At 33.1% G+C, this 22,170-nt stretch overlaps 4 protein-coding genes across 8 annotated transcripts; 1 reads left to right on the forward strand and 3 right to left on the reverse strand.

The window, feature by feature from the left end:
- Positions 1 to 35: 35 nt before the first annotated feature.
- On the reverse strand, positions 36 to 3,049 carry LOC112905084 (dynein regulatory complex subunit 3-like). The gene is made up of 5 exons (XM_025976777.1): positions 2,444 to 3,049; positions 1,859 to 2,142; positions 1,440 to 1,612; positions 769 to 1,114; positions 36 to 671 (listed from the first exon to the last, which is right to left on the reverse strand). The coding sequence occupies exons 1-5, from the start codon at positions 2,634 to 2,636 to the stop codon at positions 273 to 275; spliced, it is 1,395 nt and encodes a 464-aa protein (XP_025832562.1). The 5' UTR covers positions 2,637 to 3,049; the 3' UTR covers positions 36 to 272.
- Positions 3,050 to 3,127: 78 nt separating this feature from the next.
- On the reverse strand, positions 3,128 to 6,738 carry LOC108739269 (dynein regulatory complex subunit 3-like). Its single transcript, XM_025976739.1, has 7 exons — positions 6,227 to 6,738; positions 5,886 to 6,169; positions 5,604 to 5,776; positions 4,926 to 5,274; positions 4,477 to 4,872; positions 3,852 to 3,991; positions 3,128 to 3,328 (listed from the first exon to the last, which is right to left on the reverse strand). Exons 1-7 carry the CDS (start codon positions 6,384 to 6,386, stop codon positions 3,196 to 3,198), a joined length of 1,635 nt encoding a protein of 544 aa, XP_025832524.1. The 5' UTR covers positions 6,387 to 6,738; the 3' UTR covers positions 3,128 to 3,195.
- Positions 6,739 to 6,831: 93 nt separating this feature from the next.
- On the reverse strand, positions 6,832 to 9,050 carry LOC108739319 (CDP-diacylglycerol--inositol 3-phosphatidyltransferase). Its single transcript, XM_018473166.2, has 5 exons — positions 8,774 to 9,050; positions 8,593 to 8,713; positions 8,368 to 8,535; positions 8,148 to 8,311; positions 6,832 to 7,819 (listed from the first exon to the last, which is right to left on the reverse strand). Exons 1-5 carry the CDS (start codon positions 8,814 to 8,816, stop codon positions 7,659 to 7,661), a joined length of 657 nt encoding a protein of 218 aa, XP_018328668.1. The 5' UTR covers positions 8,817 to 9,050; the 3' UTR covers positions 6,832 to 7,658.
- Positions 9,051 to 9,313: 263 nt separating this feature from the next.
- On the forward strand, positions 9,314 to 18,267 carry LOC108739314 (probable serine/threonine-protein kinase DDB_G0267686). 5 transcript variants are annotated; one of them, XM_018473153.1, is made up of 9 exons: positions 9,316 to 9,742; positions 10,403 to 10,510; positions 12,516 to 12,774; positions 13,310 to 13,549; positions 13,622 to 13,896; positions 13,951 to 14,109; positions 14,176 to 14,580; positions 14,707 to 16,390; positions 16,469 to 18,267. In XM_018473153.1, exons 1-9 carry the CDS (start codon positions 9,614 to 9,616, stop codon positions 16,528 to 16,530), a joined length of 3,321 nt encoding a protein of 1,106 aa, XP_018328655.1. In that variant the 5' UTR covers positions 9,316 to 9,613; the 3' UTR covers positions 16,531 to 18,267. The 5 variants fall into 5 exon arrangements, with proteins under 5 accessions (XP_018328659.1, XP_018328655.1, XP_018328656.1 ...); XM_018473154.1 differs by having other exon boundaries at positions 9,317 to 9,742; positions 13,969 to 14,109; XM_018473155.1 differs by lacking the exon at positions 9,316 to 9,742 and adding an exon at positions 9,792 to 10,250.
- The last annotated feature ends 3,903 nt before the right edge of the window (positions 18,268 to 22,170 follow it).

A 22,170-nucleotide genomic window follows, 5' to 3' on the forward strand; every position in this document is an offset into this window, starting at 1 on the left:
ATACTTAAAAATTTGAAATTTAATTATATATATCATTTATTGATATGTTCCATCAATGTAAACTTGTACATAATGTATACAATTTTATTTTTTTCTATTTTTTTAAGTTCATTTATTTTAAAACGGTTTATTTCATTTACATTAATGTAGCTATTAAAAACAGTAATTCAAATGTTTAGCACGGGGTGTGTTCAATAAAAATGGTGACAGCTTAATGCATACTAGATTGGATTTACTAATGTAATATATGTTTAATTACTTTATCACGGTTTTCATACCTCTTTTAATTCTTGTGGATACAGCATGTCTAATAATTCCTCATTGGCCAATATTTTGAACGCAATTTCACTCACATTATCGAAATAAAGATTTTCCAAGTTTCGCAGGTAAGTAAATGTCCCTTGGGCGTGTTCAATAAATATATTCGTCAAATCTGTCAGAGATAATTCGAAGGTTTGGTTCACGTCTTCCATCTGACCAAAAATTGTCACCTCAAACTTCATCGCATTTTTCCAAATGGCCTGGAGATCGCTATTAAATTGTTCAGCGATCTCCCCCACACTGTCATAATACACGTCTTCAGAAATTAATTCTTTTTCGAAATCTTTCGATAGTTTTGTAATAGTGTAGAATATATAGTTCTTTTTTTCAAGGAATGCTTCCATCATCTCCTAATAAAATTAAAAAAAAAAATAGGTATGAAAAGTATATTATTCTAAGAGGGGTAACTTAGGGAGTACTTGTTTTATGTATGAAAAAAAAAATTACAATGCTCTGGAGTTGACCCTCTTTTTTTGCTTTTTCTACTGTGTCTTGATACTGTTTCATTTCTGCTTGTCTGATAGCATATTGTTCTTGACCAAATTCGAATAGTTCAATACAATTCTTCACGAATTCTTCTCTAAATTCATCATAAAGGGGTTGCACGTCGTCCATTAGAAGGAAAGTATTTCCCTCAACGTCATCCTCAAACATCGAATCGAATAAATAACTGCTCCCTAGATATTCCACGAAACTCAATGAATGAATTTTGGCATCGGCCAGTTCTTTTTCTTTTTTTAATTTAATGATATTTGCCTGATATTCTGCTTCGTGTATTTCTCTTAACAACGCTCTGAAATTCATTATAAAAACGTAATGGTTGTTTTTGTTGTGTTTCGTACTTCTACAGTCCTCGTATAATTATTCATTAGTACCTGGGCGATCGAATTCTGCTCAGTAAAGATGTAAAACGTCTAGCAAGATCTATTTTGGATAATGAGACCTAGTTAGATCGATTTTTTTCGCCCCCATAAATCCCTATATTATTGTAAATTTCATCGCAATCGTTAGTCCCCTTTTCGAGAACGCAATTGCAAGCAAACAAATATATACATATATAAAGATTGCTCGTATAATGGTATACAATAATAATTGCATAAAATCCTTTTTTTACTTACTCGAAAATATCTTGACCACCTTCTCGTTCTTCTTTTGTAATAAAAATGTATTCGTAATAATCTAAGACGGGTAGAACGGCTGCTATATACAAACGAAATGTGTCTTCTTCAGCACAAGGATTACCAGCCAAATTGAGGGATTTTAAATATTTAAAACCGCGGAAATATAAAACCTAAAATATTGCTTTAAATAACTAAATTGAACGATTTGGCAACGTTGCAAACGCAGCGTGGAATATATACTACTGGAGATCGCGTACTGTGTGTAGGGAAATGCGCTTGTTAATAATAACAAATTTGCGGTCGGTCTACCAATGAAAAAAATCAGCGATTTCATTTCCAGTAGTACAGAATTAATTATTTTTTAACTTTTGGTTCGTATTTTTTTATTTCGTTTCAGAGTTTGCGTTGGTACTTACGTTATCTTTATTTTGAATTAAATTGTTACCAATGCTCAGAATTATCAATTCTGTTTGATTTTGTAAATTTTCGATCTTAGTTATTTTATTTTGGAACAAGTTTATCACTTCCAAATTGACGAGTTCATCCAAATTCTCAATCGCTGCTATTTTATTAAACGATAGGTTTAGTTCCTTTAAGTGTATTAGGGACTCTAAATTTTCTATTTTCTCTATGAAATTGTTATTGAGTGATAGTTGTGTTAGAGATTTTAGGACCCATAGATGGTCTATTCTTAAAATTTCTGAAAATTGTCCAAAAAATAATGAACATACAGTTGGTGGTCAAGTAATTTATCGAAACTGTCAGATGTGGTTTGCAATTTCGAAGTTATTAGATCTCATTAGCACGCCACAGGCAGTTTCAATAAATTACATCGTCCCCAACCAAAAAACGAGTTGGTATAGGTAAATATTAAGGTAACCGCGATCTACTGACGTTTGAAATAGTACAGTATAGTTAGTAGCAAATGCCACTAGATGGCGATATACTGTTCATACCTTAAAAAATAAATGATTATCAGTTAAAGGGGCTGTTGAATTTACTTTTAAATTCCAAGCGAATCGTATAAATTTCGTCTAAAGGGATTCCTTCTTCCCTTAAAAGTCTTCCAGCTTCATCAGGTTTGGCCATGTCATCTATACATGCTTTTATCATTTTATTATCTATGACTTGAGGCTCGTTACGTATGCACCAGGGAATTATAGTATTAGCCACTTCTTTGTTTTGAGAAATCATTTTTATCGGATAATTTAGACGTTTACGGTTTATTAAAGTTATGTTTTACCATTAAAATTAGATTTCTCAATCTTTAAAAAAATTAAAATAATTATTATTCGTAATTGGGCGTTAAAAAAATTATTTGTTGGAACACAAAAAAAAAATTGACGCGCCTTCACATGTCAAACAAATAAAACTTTTATAATTTTGGGAATCCCAAAGCCATCGTGATATGTACGATATTGGTGTGATGGCGATTACTCATGTATTTGTCACAGCCAATTATACCTATAAAAAAATTTTGACGTCTAAATCTCGAGGGAGGGGAAGTTGGAAAAATAACTTAAAGGTCATGTACAATATCATTTTAAAGGGCTAGTGGTGGGAATTGTAGAATTTATTTTATTTATTTCATTTCATTTCTATATTTTTCAGGAAACTTGTATACTTTTTGATAAATTTAGGATTTTCTATTAGATATAAAACAATATCTTACTTGTTAATGTATATTTTGTTTATACATATTTAATTGAGAGTATACAATTATTATGTATAATGCATATAGATAAGTATAAAATTATAAATTATTTTCCAAATTCTCATTTTGTAGTTCTTTATCAATCATGACTAATTCTTCAAATTCACTTGTTTGGACTTCCAAAAAGTGTTTGATTTCGAGAATTTTCATTCTGTTTGTTTTAATTTCATTCCTACAAAATAGGGACTATTATGGTATACATTCTTTTACAAATCCAGTTATTTTCGTTACGATCAGTAGTTATAGAGTGTTTAAAAAAAATTCAAGAAAAATATACTAATTAAACTAGTATTTACGAAATTTTAAAACATTTTTTTTTAATTTCTCATCCAATTTACCAAAATTAAAACGGATTTTAGGCATTGACAACAATTTATTAGGTTCAAGTTCAAGAAAATTAAAAAAATAGTTAAATGGACTGGGAACAAAAGTTGTGACATCTTTGACAACGAGGTAAAACTTTAGGACATGTACTACTGGAGGTGATTTGCTGTGTGGGGGGAAGACTTCCGAAGAAAGAGAGCAAAATCAGTATATTTGTCGTCTCACTCGTAGTACATGTGCTAAGAACATAAATAATTAATAAAAAACAATATAAATATGTCTAGGATTTCGTAAAACGGTATTAAAAAGGATTGGATATGGTGCAATGATTTTGAACACGGTAATTTAAATGATAAAAAAAAGTCACTTACTCATACAGATTATCAACGATGTTACTTAGCCAACTTCTTGCTCTTCCAATAAGTAAATCTTCTCTAGCGTCAATTGTTTGCATGTGAATGTCGTGAGTTCCTCCCAAAGCGTTTCCCAAAGTGTCTTTATCAACAAATAACTAAACAAATAATAATAAAAAGAACCCTTGGTTTCTTGGATTTATTGAGAAATTGTTACTGTATAGTTACTTACTTAAGGATGTTCAATGATGAAACTTTTTAATAAAAATAACAAAAACAAATTAAAGAAAAAGAGAAAAACGTTTTTCAAATTTTATCGCGTTTGATCATGCAACGTTGCCACATGATGTATGTATTTTATGCTGCAGACTGCAGCAAGTGGTTAATTGTTAAGTATGTTTAGTTTTATTGCATTTAAAATTGTAATTTAGTATTGTATAAAATAAAAAATGTTGTGCACGTAAATTTAACAAGTTTTTTCAGAATATACAGGGTGTTTTGTTACGTTTTCAGTTCCAAAAACGCGTCATTATGTAGCAGTAATATTATGAACATCGATTGCATAAAGTAAAGGTCAAAGTTTAATTAAAAAATAAACTAATACGAAGTTAATACTTAGTTTAATACTTAATGTTTGCCTTACGTGTTCTGCCTCGGGTGGTATATCAGCATCAGGATTGGGACCTTTGGGCCCCACCATTCTAGTCATTATTTCAGTTATATTTTCGTTATAGTTTGCTTGCAAACTTCGCAACTCTGAAAACACAGCTTGAGCGCCTTCCACAAAATTATTTAACAAATCGGTCAAAGATATGTCAAATAATTGATTCACTTCTTCCATCTGTCCGAAAATTGTCACTTCAAATTTCATGGAACTTTTCCAAATTTGATGAAGATCGTTGTTGAAACTGTCCGATATTTCTTGTAATGCTTCGTTGTATTCGTCCTGATCGATAATCTTTTCTTCTAATTGTTTTCCCAAATTTTTAACAATTTCAAACACTTCATTTTTCTTCTCTAAGAAGTCCTCCATCATTTTCTAAAATTGTACAATAAGTTGTCATCTCTGTAATGTGTTCTGAATCTACGTACTATACTCTGCCTTTGTCCTTCCCCTTTGGCTGTTTTAACTGTATTTTCATACTGAGCGATTTCTTCTTGTCTAAGAACATACTGTTCTTGTCCAAATTTAAAGAGTTTTACGCAGTTATTGACGAATTCCTCTTTAAATTCGTCGTACAATTCGGTTACTTCATCGCCAAATAACAAAAATAACTTTCCATCCACGTCATTTTCGTACATGGAATCAAAAAGATGACTGCCACCCAAATATTCCACGAAACTACCGGCGTGGAGGGCGGCATCAGCAAGTTCTTTTTCTTTCTTTGCTATTTTAATGTTCTCTTCTTTTTCGTTTTCTTCAACTTCGTTTAACATCATCCTATTTAATATAAAATTATTTATTAAGAAAAAGTTATTCTGAATAAGAGTGTGACATTGAAAATTATAGGGGTATCGTTTTAGTATTTACTATACATATGGAAAGAAATGGAACCTTCAGTATTGGAGAATGTCACTGTGCCACAGCTAAAATTACACTTAATTTACAAGAAACGTTAATGGTTCAAGTGGTAAAATGCTCGTCTGCTACACGAAGCGTCCCGGGTTCGATTCCCGGCCGATGCAGTATCTTTTTTTATTAAGATGAAATGAGTTGATATAACCGTTTAAATTTCAACCACACACGTTCCTAGAAATTATTAAACTTACATGAACTTTGCCAAACCTTGTTCCCGTTCTTCTTTTAAGATTCTTTTGTATTCATAATAGTCGATCTGAGGTAAAAATGTGGCTACAAATATTTGAAAGTCTTCATCTAAGGCGCAAGGGTTTTCAAACATGTTTAGAGATTTGAGTTGTCGAAATTTACGTAGATATAAAATCTTAAAAAATAAAAGCAGTTAAATTGAGTATTGTATTTTTATACTATAATTTAAATTTGAAACGTTTATCAAAATACATATATTATAAACACTGGAACATTATTTATACGTTATTTCTGTCACAGATATTGTTTCGACCAATACTGAAAATGGTAAGTTTCTTTTGATTTTCTAGATTTTCGATCAAATCAATCTTGTTGTTGAAGAGATTTAATATTTCCAAGTTGTGTAGGTTTTCCAAGTTTTCTATCTTTAATATCTTATTGAAGGACAAATTTAATTCCTTCAAATGCACCAGACTATCTAAATTTTCGATTTTTTCGATAAGATTGTTGTTCAGACCCAACTTTGTCAAAGATGGAAGGATCCACAAGTGATCTATGCGAAGAATTTCTATAAAAGGTTTAATACTAGACCATGATGTGACAACAAATTAATAATGTTTCATACTTTTTAATTCAAATCGTATTTCGTAAATTTCATCTAAGGGCAGTCCCTCGAGTTTTTGAAGTCTCCCAGCTTCCCCTTTGCTAGCCATATCGTCAATCATAGTTTGGATCATGTCATCATCAATTGCTTGAGGCTCTTGCCTGATACACCAACTGGTCATTGTTATTATTTATTTCACGTTTTTTATTATTCTCACTTAAACACGATAAACAGTTACCTGTACATCTTACAAATAAATAACGTATGCGAAAATAAACGTCAAAATGAAGTATTTAATCAATAAAATTGCCTAACGACAAAAATGAATACGTATTTCGAACACTAAAACATTAAGTTTTTGTTTGTTAATTTATATGATTATTCAACATGCCAGTAGATTGAGGATACCAGATAAGAAGTTTTACCAAAAAGAGTATTTAAGTGTTTAAATGCCATCGATTAGAAAAATAAAACTAGTGTCTAGTACAAAGCTGGAAGATAGGGCAAAACATTTGCCTAAATGACCCAAACAAACCACAAAAAAACGTGGGCTCGGAATCGACCCGATGACCTCTCGAATGCGAAGCTATAATCTAGACCGCCCGATAGAGCATAAAATACAAGAGTTAACATAACATTTTTATTTGGTACAGTAATACATTACAGTTTTAAATGCAATGAAACAACACTTAACAATAAAAAGAACTATCACATAAGAAATAATTACACAAATTCCTTTATTTAATATCTCTAAAAAAAATATAAAGTAACTAAGTACTAATGATTATTAGCTATCATAACTAACTGAACTACATGTTTGTCAAGTTGCCTGACAAGTTTCATTTTTAAATGGCACATGGTAATATATCCTTTTTATATTTTGAAGAATAAATATTTATTTAATGGACCTTTAGGGAACAATCAAATCACAGCAAATGATGTAAATATTTCTAAAAATTAAAGGAAAAACAGACATGTAATATAAAAGGTTTATAATATCTAGTTTGTTCGTACTTTAGAAGTAATTAATAAGATGATATAAAATTAACAAATAAATATAAATCATATGCTAATTAATTAAGTTACCTGCTTAAAGATAGACAGACATTTGTTCAACGATAACAATAATAACCCCTATAAAAAAATACTGAACTTGACACAAATGCACAGTAATATGTAAATTAAGTGAAATCTTTTCACACATTCGAAAATATTAAACAATTTGTAAACAGAGATCAGGTCGTTTAATTTAAGTAAAATGTTTTTTCAGAACACTTAATAAATACCAAAATATGCTAACTTAAAAAGCAGTTTGTGTTTTGTCCTTTTCTTAAAAATCATTTCTAAATTTCTCAAGGAACTTTAATATTACACGCATGCCTTAGTTTTAATTGAAAGAGGAGGACACTAGAATAACACCAGATACATATTTTCCATTTCTTCAGTTTTTAAATTATCCTAATTTTTGTTTTGCTGCTTCTTTACGCTCATTTATATCAATAATGGCCAAATTTTTACTGGCCACAACGAGATGAAGGATCGAAATACCAGACTTCACAATGGCAATGGGTAATGAAAGGTATAGCAGGGCTCGGAATAATGATATTCCAGCAACTACAATAAAAACATTAAATGCTTACATTAAACTCAATACATATTTGAGATCAATAGTGAATGCCATGTATGTATATAGTGATAATTTTTATCTATTTTACTCCTTCTAAATTTATATTTCTTATTTATTTAAGAATTAAATTCACAATAAGTTATCAATTACTTAAGCAATTCAATTTATAAATGAGTCAATCTATTTTTATCTCATGCATTCGATTAATTTGTCACACCTTACATACTGATAAGTGTAATATCAAATTTTGCAATAACAAATCAATAAATTTTATAAAATTAAATAAAAAAGCCAATAATGAAATCAACAACTTACTAATTGGTCCTTCTGTGAAGTACAGCAAATAAAGCGTGGAATAAAAAGCTTCATTTCCAAAGCACATGAAGAAAAGAACTGTACGATTGGTGTAGTAAATATTCATAATAGGATTTTCAGACATATCAATGAATTTATGGCTTGTTTTACCTTGTAAGAGAGAACTGAAAAGATCAATCGAAATTGAATTGAATATTGACACTTAATTTTTCTAACTTACGCATGGATGTATATCCAATGGCAAGCAACATCTACTGTCATGGACATTAAAAATAGGAATGAATACTTCGGGTAGAAATGTGCCAGAACAGCACAAAGACACATAGTCCCACAACGGTCCGTTAACTGGTCAAGAATGGCTCCAAATTTCGTACTTTGATTAAAGTATCTAACAAAATTGTTTCAGTAGTAGGTATTTTGGAGAAAAATTATTTAAAAAACTTACCTTGCGGCATGTCCATCAAAAGCATCTAAAAATGATGATACCACGTAACATGTTCCTGCAATTATATAGTTTGTCGGCATAAAGTAAAACGAAATGATTGCTAATACAACCCTCATATACCCTGAAAAAAACTAATAATGTTAGAGTTATTTTAATCTTGAATTAGTAATCAAATTGTTACCTATGATATTTGGTACAAATAAAAATATGTTTTCAGTGGTCATCTTATTTCACTAATAAAAGTTACGAAATTATGCTAATAAGTATTTTATCGTTTAACAAATTAATAACAATGGAAACGTTTAATTTTACACTAAATTTGCCTCACGACTTAATTTTAAACCTTTAATCAATTTTTTTTATTCGATTGTTTATGGTTTTTAATTATTTTTTTGTAGATTTGACAATTGACATTGACAGATGAGGTCACCTTGAAATGTGTCTAGATTATAGCTACTGTAACTCTTAAATCGATAAATTAAGAAATATGCCGTCTTCGTTTTAATATTTGTCAATTGATAAAAGTTTAAAACAAGTAACAAGTATCTTATTAAGAAATGCAATAAAAACATGTTTTAGTTGTTTATCTTGCTAATTTCATTATGAAATGCAATTTTTGTTAAATACATGTTTACTTAATATGCATTAACCGTGCTGTGACATGAGTGTAATTTATTTAATGTTAACGAACATTTGCATTTTTGAGAATTAATTCAGATGACATTTAAGATAGATGAAAAATATTATTTGAAAATTATGACGTGATAGTATGCAGTCAGCGGTAATTTATTTAGGTAGTTAAGTAATTGGCTTGAAGATAGCGTAGTTGTAGCCACAAGTGTCTTGTAATGGCCGACGGTGAAAATGTGGTTCTCTTGTAGAAAAGACTACAAATTTTGATTTTTAGTTTACTAAATTATGTGTTATTCGTATTGATTGTGATATATTAGGTTCGTAAAATGTGCAATCGTTAATAGTGAGTTTGACAGTTTCGGTTGAAGATCGCTGGGCTTCGAGAAAAATGGCCCCTTCGCCCGAAAATGACAATGCACCGAAAGCTCCTGATAAAAACGAAAAGTGCAGGGAGGAAACTCGTCCAGAAACGCGTTTAGCGGAAACCGAGAATGCGACAGCTGGTCCTGAGAACAAAGTAAGTAGTCGAAAATATATTAGTCAACCTTTATACCTACGTACGTTTCAATTATTTCTATTTGGTGTGTTTGATACGGTTTACGATTTTTGTTGGTGAAATTGCGAAATCGCTTTTAGAGTTTATTTGTCAGACAGATTGTCTGTTTATGTTGCCTTTACCTTGCCCCAATTATTATAGTGTTTTGTATTTTACCTAATTTGCGACATGTTGCAAATGGCTGCCTATAATCGCTGACGTGCAAATGTTTTTAGCTAACTTTTCGGTATCGTCAATGCAATTGTAATTGGTATATCATATTTAATGTCGTTCATTAACATATTCCGAAAAGTGCAATTTAATTTTTTGCCGTCGTTTTCGTTTAATCGTGTGAACAATAGAATTTTTATCGTGATAAGCAGAGTAGTGTTGAATTGAATGACGTTGCAATTCACGAATTTGATACATACAACATAATTGAATGCAAAATCGTTGCCTGTTTTTTTGTGTTTTTTGTTATAATCACGTGGTATGTCGAATGAGGATTTCTTTAGCGTTTGCTTGTTTGTAGTCAAAGCCCAGCAGACTTCTTACATAAATAAATGTATTTATTTAAGGAGTAATACTGTTAATAGAATTGCAATGAAGTACAAGGGTGTGATGTTACAATTTTTTCAATAGGAAGCTTCTGTTTCGCGATTAGACGATGGACAACTTAAGGCCCTTTTGGACGAAGCTATTACTTATAAGTCACCAAAGGACAGAGTTGGCAAAAGCCAACTCTTTCAGGTTAGTAAGAATACTTACCTTTTAAGGGTAATCGAAACAAATACTTTGCATGCCATCTCCTTCACCTTATAAGGACGGTTCTAGTGTATTAGGACATGTATATTTATTTAAAAAACTTTGTTTATTGATCACAGTTATTTTTTTGCACGTTGCATGTAGGTTTATTGAAAGCAAAGTTTTGGTTGTCATTATTTGTATTATTTACCCATATTCAAATTTCTTACTTGTCACAGCTGTTCTATAATATAAAATTGTCTTTTTTATTTATTTTCACAATAATTTGCAAGTGTGGCCTTTGTGGTTCATCGCTTCATTAGTTTCTATTGCTAGCAATGAAAATCTGACATTGCAGGAAATTGATTTTTAAAAATAGTTGGTTTATCAAACAGGTGCTTTACTTTGTTGTTAGTTTATCAATGTGCAGGCATGACTAATCGAAAATTCAAATAATGTTGGGTAAACCTGTATGGGAAATCTGCAAATATTTTCTTCTTAAATACATAAAAACAATCGATGTTTTCATTATTTTCTACAAAGTGGTTTACCCACACCCCTATATAAAATTTTGTATTTTTTTGGTGTATTGATGAAAGGAAGTTAAATCATTTGCAAAGTAACAAGACTCAACAAGTTGCATTTCCTACAACACTTGCATTAGTTTTTTTTGTATTGCAAAAAATATGAGTAACCATACAGTTTTAAAAATTTGGACGTATTTTTATTCATAAAAAAGTAATTTTGTTGTCATTAATTGCTCACTTCTCATACTTCCCTCAGAAATTTATTACTGTTAGTGTTTTAGGTAATATTTATTGACCTTGTAGCACCTATTACTGTTGGCCTGTATAGGGTGGTTGAATTGAGATCACTTTAAGGAAATTTTGTTTTTCTTATACATATGGCACTAACAAATTCTATTGATTTACCGACAACTTTTATTTTTATTGAGATTACGAAATTACGACATATGCCTATTTATGTACTAATTGCTGATAAGATAAAATGATTAATTCATTCAAAAAACTCTGTGCCTTATATGTAGGTAACCAAACTGTTACTCCACAATGTCAGTAGTTACTTTATTTATTAGTTTCCTATACTGAATTTTCTTCAGCAGTTACTAAGTCAGTAGAATGGATCAAAATATTAAGACACCCTGTATAGAATGGCAATAACAAGTGTTTGTGACAACTTATTTTTTCGAAATAAAAACTAAACATTATGTATTCTTTGAGTATCAATAAAATAACAGTAAATTTAGGAATTTAACATGTATGTTAACTGCAATGTACTAATATTTTCTAAGCAGTTAGTCGTTATTCCTTATTTGCTTCACAAACAGGAAGTGTTTGTCTAAGTTCATATGTAAAATGAAATAAATGTATAATTGTGCGTATTATTTTTGACTGTATTATTTATTAACTTTTGAATGAATGATAAGTATTTAAAAAATGTTTTTTTTTTCAGTTGTAATCGTAAGTTTTATTAATACACATACATACATACATATTTATTACTTGATTGATGTGTAAGTGGAATATACATTTTATAACAATTAAGTTAAACAAAAAATAAATCACTCGAAATTGGAAGTAGCTTATTAAGTATGTTAGTAACTTGGCTGTATTTTGTTACGAATTTTATCGTCTCATATGCATAGCCATAGAAATTCCCGTATAAAAATAGCTTTATTTTGGCTGGGTTTTATAATAAGATTCCTAATAAAAATTAAATATAATATTTGGTAGTGATTATTTTTGCAGATAATTTTTTTAGCTTTATAGAAATATAAATCAAAAGTATAAGTTTCCTTAAAATATTGTACAGAGGATTTCTTAATATATACATGTGTTTGCATTTGTTGATTTGTTCTAGTAAAGTAAGACTAGAATTTTGAAAAGAATTTTCATTTAAGTTTTCACTGATATCAAATTATACGATAGCCATTTCAGTGAGCGATAATTTTTGGAATGGGTTTCTTTATTAAAACTGATTTCGTTTGCAGAATCTTTTAGCGAAAGCGGAAGAGGATGACAGGAAGGCTCGCGCGACGAGTGCCAGCGGTTCCGAGCTCGTGCGCCATTACAATCGGTCAGCAACACGCCGGAATCGTCATTGCAAAGATCAGAACAATTACTCGATCGCGGAAAATGTCGCCCACGGCGGCAGCCTCAACAATCTCGCCAAGGACGAACTTTACAATGCCACAATCAACCCCCTGTATCGTCCCCCGAAAACTGTCAGCGCGAGACAACGACAAGGGGGTATGAAACGATTATTTATATATTTATTAGGATTGTTAAAACATGTGCTTCGTAAGTGCTAGTTTTATTTATTTACTTATGTATAAATTTGTTCAGGTTGAACGTTTTATGAAAAAATCCCTTTTGCACAGAAAATACCGTCAACCTAAATAAGACAGTGCAGCAAGTCCAAGAAAACAACTCTCAATACTACCAGGGTCAATTCAAGTTTCCTTTCATTATATTTATGTCAAACAATTTGAAGAAAGATGAGATTGATAAAATTGGTCTGGGGAAAATGGACCTATTGATTGGATAAAAGTCAGGGATTTTTTTTCTTGTAGACAATAGACACCCTGCTGCAATTGTTTGTACTCGTTTTATGTACATAGTAGTTTGTCGAAATATTATAATTGTTCAAAGAGAATGTCAGATTTATATGCATGGTTGTATGTTGGGTTGCATACATCTGATTATTTTTGTATCGGACCCGAGCGAACGTCCGTATACTAATTTACGTAATAGTAAAAGATAATTTAGTTTTTAATGTTTATAGGTAGCTTGCCGTGCAACGTGAACGCAGGTCTAACGCCGACGTTTTTCGAAGAGACGCGCAAAATGAAAGAATCTAATCAGCAGCAACTGGAATACACAGCTATCGACATGGAGTCCGAAAGCCTTCTCGAGCATGATTCTTTGAATCAGGACTATGCAGAACAAGAAATGGAGATGCAACCGAAATTTTCCCGTCAATACACCAGCAGAGCCACCATCGAAATCGCTCCAAAGACTTCATGTAAGTTATTATTCCATCTATGACATTATTAAATGAGAAGCACTTATACGTAACTGTCGACTGGTGCTTCAGGTGGTGTTTTAAATTCCTCGTCCAACGTGGATGATGCCGTGATGGTATCGGCACTGGAGCGTTGCGAAAAGACGTCGGCGTCACTGATGGAGTCGGTAGATAAATCGTCACGTGTAGATTCATCGACGTCGCTGGTGCCGGCGGCGTCGTTGGGGTCGTCGGCATCGATGGCCGCGACGGCAGCCGCCGCGGCCGCAGTCTATCCCACTAACTACACTTTCGTCAACGTGCCGGCCAGCAATTGGACCTGCAACAAGAAACCGACAGAGGAGAAAGTAAGCATGAAATAGCGTGCACATAAGACTAATCTAACCCTCATTATATTAAAGTTGCTTTTTTATTTCAAGAAGGTCGACGAGAACGGAAACGCTCTGGGACAGGGCGCGGGCGCCGGTTTAACCGCTACCGCCGTCGCCGGTGATGCGAAAAAGAACAAAAAGAAGAAATTACAGACAGACAAAAATGTACGCGTGCTGGCTGGAAAAGACGTAAGTTGGTCAAATCACTCAAATATTCAACCACATATTAATTATAACTTCTCTGTCATAATACAGGTCGAAGGTCACCGTAGCGACATAATTCACGACGTTGACAAACTTATCGAATACATTGGAGGTGAAGAGGAGGTCAACAAATCAACCAGCAGTAAGTCGAAGAGCGGCAGTGGCGGCGGCAACGTTCACAAAACGAAACTTAATAAACAACACGCCAGTAATGAAGAAAAAGGGGGTGGTAGCGGTAGTGGAGGAGGCGGATCGTCGAAAAAGCAACGTGTACGGGCCAAGAGCAAGGGCGAGAATTTGCAAAAGAGCAGCTCGATGGAGGAGATATCCAGTACGAAGTTGGAAGATTTTGACAGTGACGGGACCAAGGTACCTCTCAGGAATACCAAGAGCAACGTCGACAGGCCCAGGGAACGTCGGTCGTGGGGAAATTCAGATACCGGTATGGATTTCGAAGTAAGTAAGAACATTAAGTTGATGGTCAACAAATACTGCGACATACTGTAATTGTCTTGATTTTTGGTAAACTTATTTCTTGTTAAATATTTGCATATTTTTTATTATCGCATTGTTTTTCAACAGCAAATTCAAAATCTACAAATTTATCCGAACGCGTCAGCGGAGAATTTGGAGACGGCGGATTTCCACGTTGTGACGAAGAAGAAAAAGTCTAAGAAACGTAGGAACAACTCGTTGAGCGGTCGTCGTCAGATGTTGCACGGGGGGCGCGAATCTGGTGATGATGACTTCGGACGTCGTCGGTCGCCCGAGCCTCGTAAATCGGCACGTTCGGTGCCGCAGAGCGAAAAGTCAAACGACTCTTCGGACGATGAAGATCGCGACTCTGTACGATCGTTACCGGTTACGTCCGATCGTATTAGCTGCAGTAATCATGACGACGACGACGATCTCAACGTGCCCGTCTCGTACGCTGACATTGCGCGGAACAGCGGCACCGCAGGAGTGGCGACTGCGCAAGAGCAACAGCGACCGCGTTGGAATCGTCCGCCGAGCGAACGCAGACAAATGGCAAACGCAACCGTTTCACAGCCACTCGTTATCGTCGAGAGGCTTGGAGGAGGAATGACGATGGACGAAGAGGTTAGGAAGCAGTCGCCCGAAAAAACTAAACAACAAGACATCGTACACAACCCCAAATCGCCCCCCGATGTCAACAGTCTTCAGAATTGGCCCACGATTACCAACAATAATAATGTCATTAATAATAACAACAACAATAAAGTAGTGTGTACGACGATTTCAGCGACAACCGTAACTCCTGATGGCGGTGGCGCTAAAGAAAGATCAAGCGCAAACGTCGCTGCCAATAAACAGAAGAACATAACGAACGCCAAAAACATTAAGAATAATAACAACAGTAGTAGTACCAATCATTTCGTAACGCCGCCGCCTTCAATCAAAGACAACAAAACTAATAAAACATACAACAAATACTCGGAACCAATGCAGATGATAAGGAACAGCAGTGAAATGATGAATAACGCATCTAATCTGCCCCACGATGTTCCCGACGTGCAGACAATTGAGAAAATGCATTTGCAAAACGTGTACGCCGCATCCGTAACAACTCGCCACGACAACAACGTTTTACTTGGCGCGCAGAAAACATTCAGTCCTCCACAACAACAACAACAACATCACTTCCATCAGTCTGTGCGACACAATGCGCATGCTCAACACCAACAGCAACAAATTCATCAACAACAGTATGGACATGTGTCGAAAACGTCACCCGCTGCTGCTGTAGTGGTACGCGCGCCCTCGCAGAACGTTGAACCGCCAGTCGTGATGGCAACGGCAACTGCTGCTCCAACTAACGTTGGCGTCGTTGTTCCGCCCGCTGCAGCGATTGTCTGTTGTGATTCTTCAAATAACATTAAAAGAACAGCAACAATGGTCGTTGTGGAGGGCGGAGGCGCGGCCGCGACCGCACCTATTATTGTACCAGTTAGCGTTGCTCCTCCTCCACCTCCCGAAGACTGTGATAGGCCGTTGCGCGGCAACGGCGGTAGTAGTGGTAGTAGTCGGAGGACTAACGTGCGGCCCGCGGTCGTGATATTAAGCGGTAACGCGTCGAAAGGAGCCGAAGTGTCCGGTTTAACGTTCGGGTTTGAAGTAAACGAGCAACTGCTGAGCGATGATGTGTGCGAAAGGTTCGCAGCGCGATTCGTCGCCCCCCAGCACGATGTCTATAGGAACCATCAGCGGCACGGATACGAGAAAATTGTTAATTTTATCGGGAAATGTAAGTTGGTATTTTTCTTTTTCTTTTTTTATTTTTATTTAAACTAACATAAATGTGTAATTAATTATTTTGTTTCAGCCTGGGACGAAATAGTTAATCAAATGGATGACAAAGTGAAATACTATAGTGACCAATTATAATATTATAGGAAACAACACTGAATCCCGCGGTCGTTCGAGTGTCGTTTCGAACGAACTAAGCTAGTCACATGTTTTTTGCGAAAAAATTCTCTTATTAATTTATCGGAAGCGACTTTGTTTTCTTTTTTTTTTTATTATTATCATCATTATTATTTCTCTGTTTTTAACAGTAACGGGACTGCTCGGCACCGAAAAAGTGATCTGTAAGGAAGGAAACTTTCGACTGTATATTCTAAATGACGAAAAATTAGTTTCAGTGATAATTGAAAAAAAAGAACAAGCGACGGCTGTTCTTTTTCTCTTTGTTTTCTCGAAGTTACTCCCTTGCTTCAACTATCAAAAATAAAACAATCGAAATAAAAGTGGCTTCGTCATAGTGCTTCTTACCGTATTGTTGTTCTTTAAGGTAAAAAAAATAACAAGAAAAGTGCTGCGACGTCAAGTGCGCGATTAATTTTAATATTTTTTTCGTTTCTTTGTTCGTTTTTTACTAATTACTGTCGTGTCCAATTAATTAATGAATCGATTACGGGAACAAAAGAGAGACGTACATTAATGATGATAAATACATAGTGACTGATTGTAAACAGTGATCGTGCCGTTTGATAATAATAGTAATAGTCAAATTCGAATTGGATGGTGGCGTTCGAACGTTCGTTGGTGTCCGCCTGTCTCCGACGTGAGAAAAGCCGACTTACCCCCCACCCCGTATAAAATATAATGACGAAAAAGGTAAAGTGATCTAGCCAAAGCATTTAGTTACGTTACGTTAAAACTCGAAGATAAGGACGAGCTGTAACGGCGAGATTGGGAAGGGAAGAATGTGGGAAGGATACGATGTTAACCACATTTACTTTTTTTTTGTCCAATAAAGAAAAAACAACGTAAAGTTGTTAAAGTCGTGGTCATAGAAGACAGTGCCACATTTGCTCTACCCTCCTCTTTCTTTCTCTCTTTCACGTTTGGCCCCTTCAATACAGGTAGAGGGTATTAAGTTCGTTATATTTTCGAGAAATAATTTAAAAGATAAAAGGAAGAGAAAGGAGAGAAGGAAAGGCGTTGTTTTTAATTATTTTGTTATTTTGTTTGTTAAACAATGAAGAAATTATAAATATGTAAAAAAAGAAATCACGCATGTAATATACATACATAAAAAAAAACAAAGAAGTGCAGAACATATTTTATGAATAATAAGAAGTGAGTAAGTTAAGCGGCAAAAATAATAAAAAAAATAACGCGAGCTCTGTTCGTTTGCCAAACGTCTCGGCGGATAATGTAAAAAAAAATGAAGACGAGTTTACGAAAACAAAAAGAAATCAAAATCCATAAGGTGCCTGTGTGTGTGTGTGTATCTATACTATAAAACGTAGCATGCCGTGACCTGTCAACGCCTGCTACAGTAATATTAAATTTTACCAAATGGGGCTTTAACCACCTAGCATTTATGTATATTATCCGATTAGTATGTGATGGCAAAAGTCTTTAACTGTTGCCCATTTATAATCGGCCATAAATAAATAATTTCATAACAATCAAAGCAGAATATACCTAAGAAATATTTAATAATTGTTTGTTTTCGTTTTGTAAACAGTTCTATTAATTTTAATTGTATTAATATCCCACACTCTGATATTTTATTAAATTTTGCAGCCTCAATAAGTGTGAAGTAATTAATCAAATTGTAGTCGCCCTGTATATAAGAATTGTCGTTATAAAGCAATAAATTATACAACAACATTGATTTTTTAACTGATATTATATTATTATTCTCAACGTATTGTGTGTTGCCCATTATTATGGGTTTCTTCTGGGAGAGAATTAATATTTTAAGCTATTTTTTTTTCTTTTTACAATCCGCTGGCACGTTTGACTAACACAGAGGCTTACCATTGGTGTAATTAGATTACTAGATATATTTTTTTAATTTAAATGTATTTAGAGTGTTTTCACGTGTCATACTTTTGTCTATTGTTTTTTTTTTTAATTCAAAATTAATCGTCAATAATACTAATTAGTAAATTAATTCGCTTGTCCTTAGATTGGAAAGCAAAATCTTTCATTTTACTTTTTTCTGTATTGTAGGTATTTTCTTTTGTTTGTTATTATTTTGCTTGTTGTGCATTTGTATTGAAACACGTGGAAACTTTCTAAAATATTGTTGAAAACTAGGAGCAAGAAANCACGGCAAGCGATTCTAAATAATGCATCATATATATACATATATATGATGCATTATTTAGAATCTTACGGTTTTGCCGGCAGAAAATTGGTTCAGTTATTATTAGTGCTGTATTATAATTAATTAATAAAAAAAAGAATACTAAAATGTACTAGTCATAATTTAAAAAAAAATGTCTTTTCGAACACTTGAAATTGTATGCAACGGTTTGTTAATTATTATGTTTATAAATGTACATACAGGGTGTTGGCAATTATAAGTGTCTGAATTTATTCTTGTTTCCCGATTGTAAGTACTCAAATTAACGATTTTGCTACATTTTAGTTTTGAATTCCCGATGTTGCGTTTGTACTGGATATCCGGAAACCCTCACGTAAAGTCTTCACTCACCAATCGATAGAGAATAAAAATTCTAATCAAAAACTCCCGTGTCATTTTTCGATGAGAAGTATACATTTCATGTAATTCGGATTACAATATCGGACGAGAGGTGTATTTAAACTGGGTCTAATAAACAATTTTCTAATCGAAATTGCATAATAAGTATGAGTCGATCTAAATATGACGCTGGACATTTCGATTTTAATTTTATATCGAGTGGTAAGTGAAGAATTTTTGAACACTCGGTATAAACGGTTAATTCTTTTCTTTTCTGTCGTAGTGAGTGTTGGCTTTTGCACGTAAATTTTAATTTTTCTATTCAGTTATTTCATGCAAATTGCTGTTGACGTTAATGTAGGATCGGTGAAATCACCCTGTATATTTGTTTTACTAAAAATTAGTTTATTATTCAATTAATAAAGGTGAGAATAAATTTTCTGTGGCAAAACTAGCTGTGTACATGTATCATAACTGTAATAAGCAAGGAAAAAAAGCTAAGTCATTTTTTTAAGTTTCCAAACTAGGGTATTAATCCTCTGGACTTTATCTGAACTACATTAGAAGCAGTGTATATTTTTTAGAATTTTATAAAAGTTAAAGTGTGCCAGTTACTGCGATAACAAAACTTTCCCGACACAAAGTTCATCTTTCGAAAGTTGCGGGTAAACAGTCAGTATGTGAAGAAGGTCTTCTTTTCTTGTTGTTAAATTATTGTTGGATGTGTGTCCCAGGTTTTGTTTCGGTCACTGAGCGCACGAAATTTGTACAATTGTTATTTGGAAACGTTCATTTTCTTTTTTTTTTATATTTATTAAGACAAATCGATCGAATCTATTATAATGCATACTTATTATGTCCCACGCTAGAATATTTATTAAATGCAAACAGGATCCTAACAGCATCTAGTCCCTCTAATTATTTTTTCTCTTTATTATTTTAAAGCAAGTAATATTTGTTGTGTAGTTGACACATTAATTATTATTATATCAAGTTCCTAATCCTCTTTCCTTCGGGCAAACTATATGATACATACAAATACACACATCTAATATATACATATATATATCTATATATTTTTGCTTTATCGGCAGTCGTGGGACATAAATATATTTAAATTTCTTTTTCCTTTATAGAATTTCAATTTTTTTTTGCGCTCATTTTACAGAACGTTATATTTTCAACATGTAGAGTTATAATGCTCCTGTACTTTTAACGTTTACCGTTTGCTTATGTTACAATAAGAAATGTTTATTTAGTACACTTGTTACTTTAAATTTAACAATAAATCTTTTGGAATTATGTAATGGAACCTATAATTCACGTATTAGATACACCTTAATAAATGAATGGAATGGAATGGAATCAATAGATGTAGTAATATAAAAGCACGTAAAATATTTGTGAAAATATAATTTACTTTGGTAAGCCTAAAATTAAACCCTGTATAATAAAAATATAGAAGTAATAGAAATTAGTACTTATGCAGAGTAGTTCAAATTAACGCCCTTTTTTAAACAAGAAAAAATGCAGTATCTATGAGTTTTACAATAAGGAAGAATATAGAAGTAATATAGCGTGGTTCAAATCGTCGACGTGTACTAATAGACATGCCTTAGCGGTCAGAATTGTGGTACAACAAAAGAAGAGATGGAACGAAGTTTCTGACAATATCCATCTCTCTCACAATAGTGCGTACGCGTGTCTTAAAAGAGATAGCACTAGTCCGAACCATACGCCATCCCCTCACTTTTCGAGCCAAGAAATTATTACAACGGCTAAGTCACGTCCATTAATATATGTCTATGGTTCAATGAACACCTTTTTGAGCTTATGCAATATCTATGAATTTTATCCTTATATTATGGACCTCGATTATGACTATCTATGATTATGGATATTGCCTTGTATTATATTCAATTATATTAATGTCAAATACTTTAAGGTTAGAGGTAATTTTCGGAAAACTAAAAGAAAGTTGTTTAAATTATTCAAATATAAATTACAAGTTACAGTAAATACTGTTAACTTGCCACAAGACATAATAGTTTTTATTAATATATGTTAAAAGTGTTAACTTAACTACTATAAGCGTTTCGTTATTGGTTCATTGAACAAAGTAAATCGAAATTGGGCATTATTTATATAATATATTTGTTTAAATGTGAAGCATACGATGTCAAGAATTGTATGTTATTTTCATGAATTGACGATAAAACATCACAAATGTGGAACATGACCGATTTCTTTTTCCCAGAAAGAAGACTTTTGCCTCAAATCATTTACAATAGTAAGAAACCACATAAATGTGACCAATGTGATAAGTGTTTTGCTCGTCGTGGAGACTTAAAGGTTCACTGTTTAACTCACACAAACGAGAAACCATTCCAATGCGATTTGTGTTTCAAGCGTTTTACGAGAAAGTGTAGTCTCAAGAAACATTCGTTTATTCATTCGGGTGAGAAACCATTCAAATGTGACATATGTGAACGTTGTTTTACTCGTAAAGGTGATTTAAATATGCACTTTTTGACTCACACCGGAGTCAAGCCTTTCCAGTGTAAACTCTGTTTGAAACGGTTCACTAGAAATTGCAGCTTAAAGAAGCACAACCTCATACATACAATATGCAATACAAGCTTTTCTTATAAAGGTAACATGAAAATTCATATGAGCATACATACAGGTGAGAAACCATTTAAATGTGATGTTTGTGAAAAGTACTTTACAAGAAGTGGTAGTTTGAAAATACACTTTCGAACTCACACTGGTGAAAAACCGTACCAATGTAAGTTATGTTTTAAACGGTTTACTAGAAAATGTAGTCTGAAAAAGCACAATTTGATACATACAGGTGAAAAACCGTACAAATGTAGCATTTGTGATAAGTGTTTTACGAGAAATGGAAGCTTGAAAATTCATTTTTTAACACACACTGATGAAAAACCTTTTCAGTGTAAACTTTGCCTTAAACGTTTCACACGAAATTGTAGTCTTAAGAAGCACAGTAAAACGCATTCTGATGAGAAAACAGTTAAAACTAACATTTGTGAAAAGGTTTTTCCGTATGCTAATGCAGACGA

This window comes from Agrilus planipennis, unplaced genomic scaffold (genome assembly GCF_000699045.2).
Source record: "Agrilus planipennis isolate EAB-ADULT unplaced genomic scaffold, Apla_2.0 scaffold181, whole genome shotgun sequence".
Taxonomy (NCBI): Eukaryota; Metazoa; Arthropoda; class Insecta; order Coleoptera; family Buprestidae; genus Agrilus; species Agrilus planipennis.